This window comes from Ichthyophthirius multifiliis, assembly GCF_000220395.1.
Source record: "Ichthyophthirius multifiliis unplaced genomic scaffold scaff_1120509249848, whole genome shotgun sequence".
Classification (NCBI taxonomy): Eukaryota; Ciliophora; class Oligohymenophorea; order Hymenostomatida; genus Ichthyophthirius; species Ichthyophthirius multifiliis.
In genome coordinates, this window is record NW_004087249.1 from 6,225 (window position 1) to 7,945 (window position 1,721).

General features: G+C 15.2%; 1 protein-coding gene across 1 annotated transcript, besides 6 other annotated features; it reads right to left on the reverse strand. All coding sequences in view use genetic code 6, as the record gives it.

Moving 5' to 3' along the window:
• Positions 1-548: 548 nt before the first annotated feature.
• On the reverse strand, positions 549-1,208 carry IMG5_037250 (hypothetical protein; the record flags this gene model as incomplete). Its single annotated transcript, XM_004038977.1, has 1 exon — positions 549-1,208. The coding sequence occupies one exon, from the start codon at positions 1,206-1,208 to the stop codon at positions 549-551; it is 660 nt and encodes a 219-aa protein (XP_004039025.1).
• Positions 1,121-1,205: a microsatellite.
• Positions 1,122-1,160: a microsatellite.
• A 398-nt stretch (positions 1,209-1,606) lies between the features above and the next one.
• Positions 1,607-1,721: a microsatellite.
• Positions 1,611-1,717: a microsatellite.
• Positions 1,622-1,654: a microsatellite.
• Positions 1,669-1,721: a microsatellite.

Below are 1,721 nucleotides of genomic sequence, written 5' to 3' on the forward strand. Positions count from 1 at the left end.
TATTAATTAATGAATTTTTAATATGTTTTTAGTCTGTACTTTTATTCATAGTTTTTTATATATTTAGTTATTATCTTTATTTTAAATAGTTTAATTTATAATCATAATTTTAAAAACTATTTAAATCAAAAAATACAGATTTTAATTTAAATAAAAAAAAAATTAAATTATAGTTTTAATTTTAATTTTGAAAATAATAATAAATAATTCGAATAAATAAATATTATAAAAATAAATTAACTAAATAGAATTTAATTTATAAATACATATTAAATAATTTTATACAATTTTTTAAATCTTTTATTTAGAAAAAAAAAAATATATTTTAAATAAAATCGTAAAATTTACAATTCCATTTAAAATTTTTTAAATACAATTAATAAAATTGAATTGCTATATTACGCTTTTACTATTTTTTTTACTTAATGATTGAAATTTAGAAACTTATTAATACTATATAATTGACTAAGCAATAATTTAAGTTTCTTTATATTTATAATAAAAAGTAATTAAAATTAAAAATAACATTATTAATATTAATATTTTATTCAATATTGATTGTTAGTGTTAGCTTTTATTTTTAAAAATTTATTCTTGTTAGATTTTTATTAAAATAAATTAAATAAAAATGAAAAAGAAGAAGTTCTTTCTTTAAATTTTATTCTTATATCAAACTCTTTCAAAATTTATGTTAAAGAAAATATAAATGTAGGTAAAGATATAGAAAATTATTTACAAATAATATAAAAAATTCTAAAAATACATACTAAATTTTTAAAAAATAAATAAAAAAAATTAATTTTAAAAGGAAAGATGTAAATAAAACATTTTTACAAAAAATTTTAATAATATTAAATTTGACAATATTGATATTGTATAATGATAATAATAAAAAAGTTTCTAAAAATTTTAACAAAATGATAATTTAATTAATTTTTATAATACTATAAATAAAAAATATAAGTATATAAAAAATATCGTGGCATTTCATTTTAAAATAAAGTCCTTTAGATAAATGCATAGCAAAAAGATTTTTATTTTACAAAAATCAGATAAGAATACTCAAAAAAAATACTTTATTGATAAATGAAACGCAAAAAAGTAGTAAATTAAGGTTAGTAAAAAAAAACTAAATTTAAATAAAAAAAAAAATATTAAATTTATTTGAAAAAAAATAATTTAAAAGTTAAGAAAAAAAAAATATTCATAAAATATTGATATAAAAAAATAATAAAAAAAATATTTAAAAATAATTGTTTAAATCAAAAGTAAACTTAATATTTATAAAAAAAATAAATAATTAATTGATAAAAATTAGATTATACAAATTATTTTATTTATTATTAGATAGTATTTAAGAATACTATTTTATAATTTAAAAATTATTAATACTATAAATTAAAAATCAAATCTTAAAATTATCATATATTTTTATAAAAAAATCGTATAAAATAGTTTTAAAAAAATTAAAATATATTTATTATAAATTAGAAATATTTGTTAAAGTACAAATAATAATTGAATTGAGGTTAGGGTTTGGATTGAGTTTGGTATTGAATCAGGGATTTGAAATGGGGTTGGGGTTGAGGTTGTAATTGAGTTTGGGTGGGGTTGAGGTTTGGGTTGATGTTGGGGTTAGGTTGATTTTGGGGTTTGGGTTTATGATAAGGGGTTGGGGTTGGGGTTGGGGTTGGGGTTGGGGTTGGGGTTGGGGTTGGGGT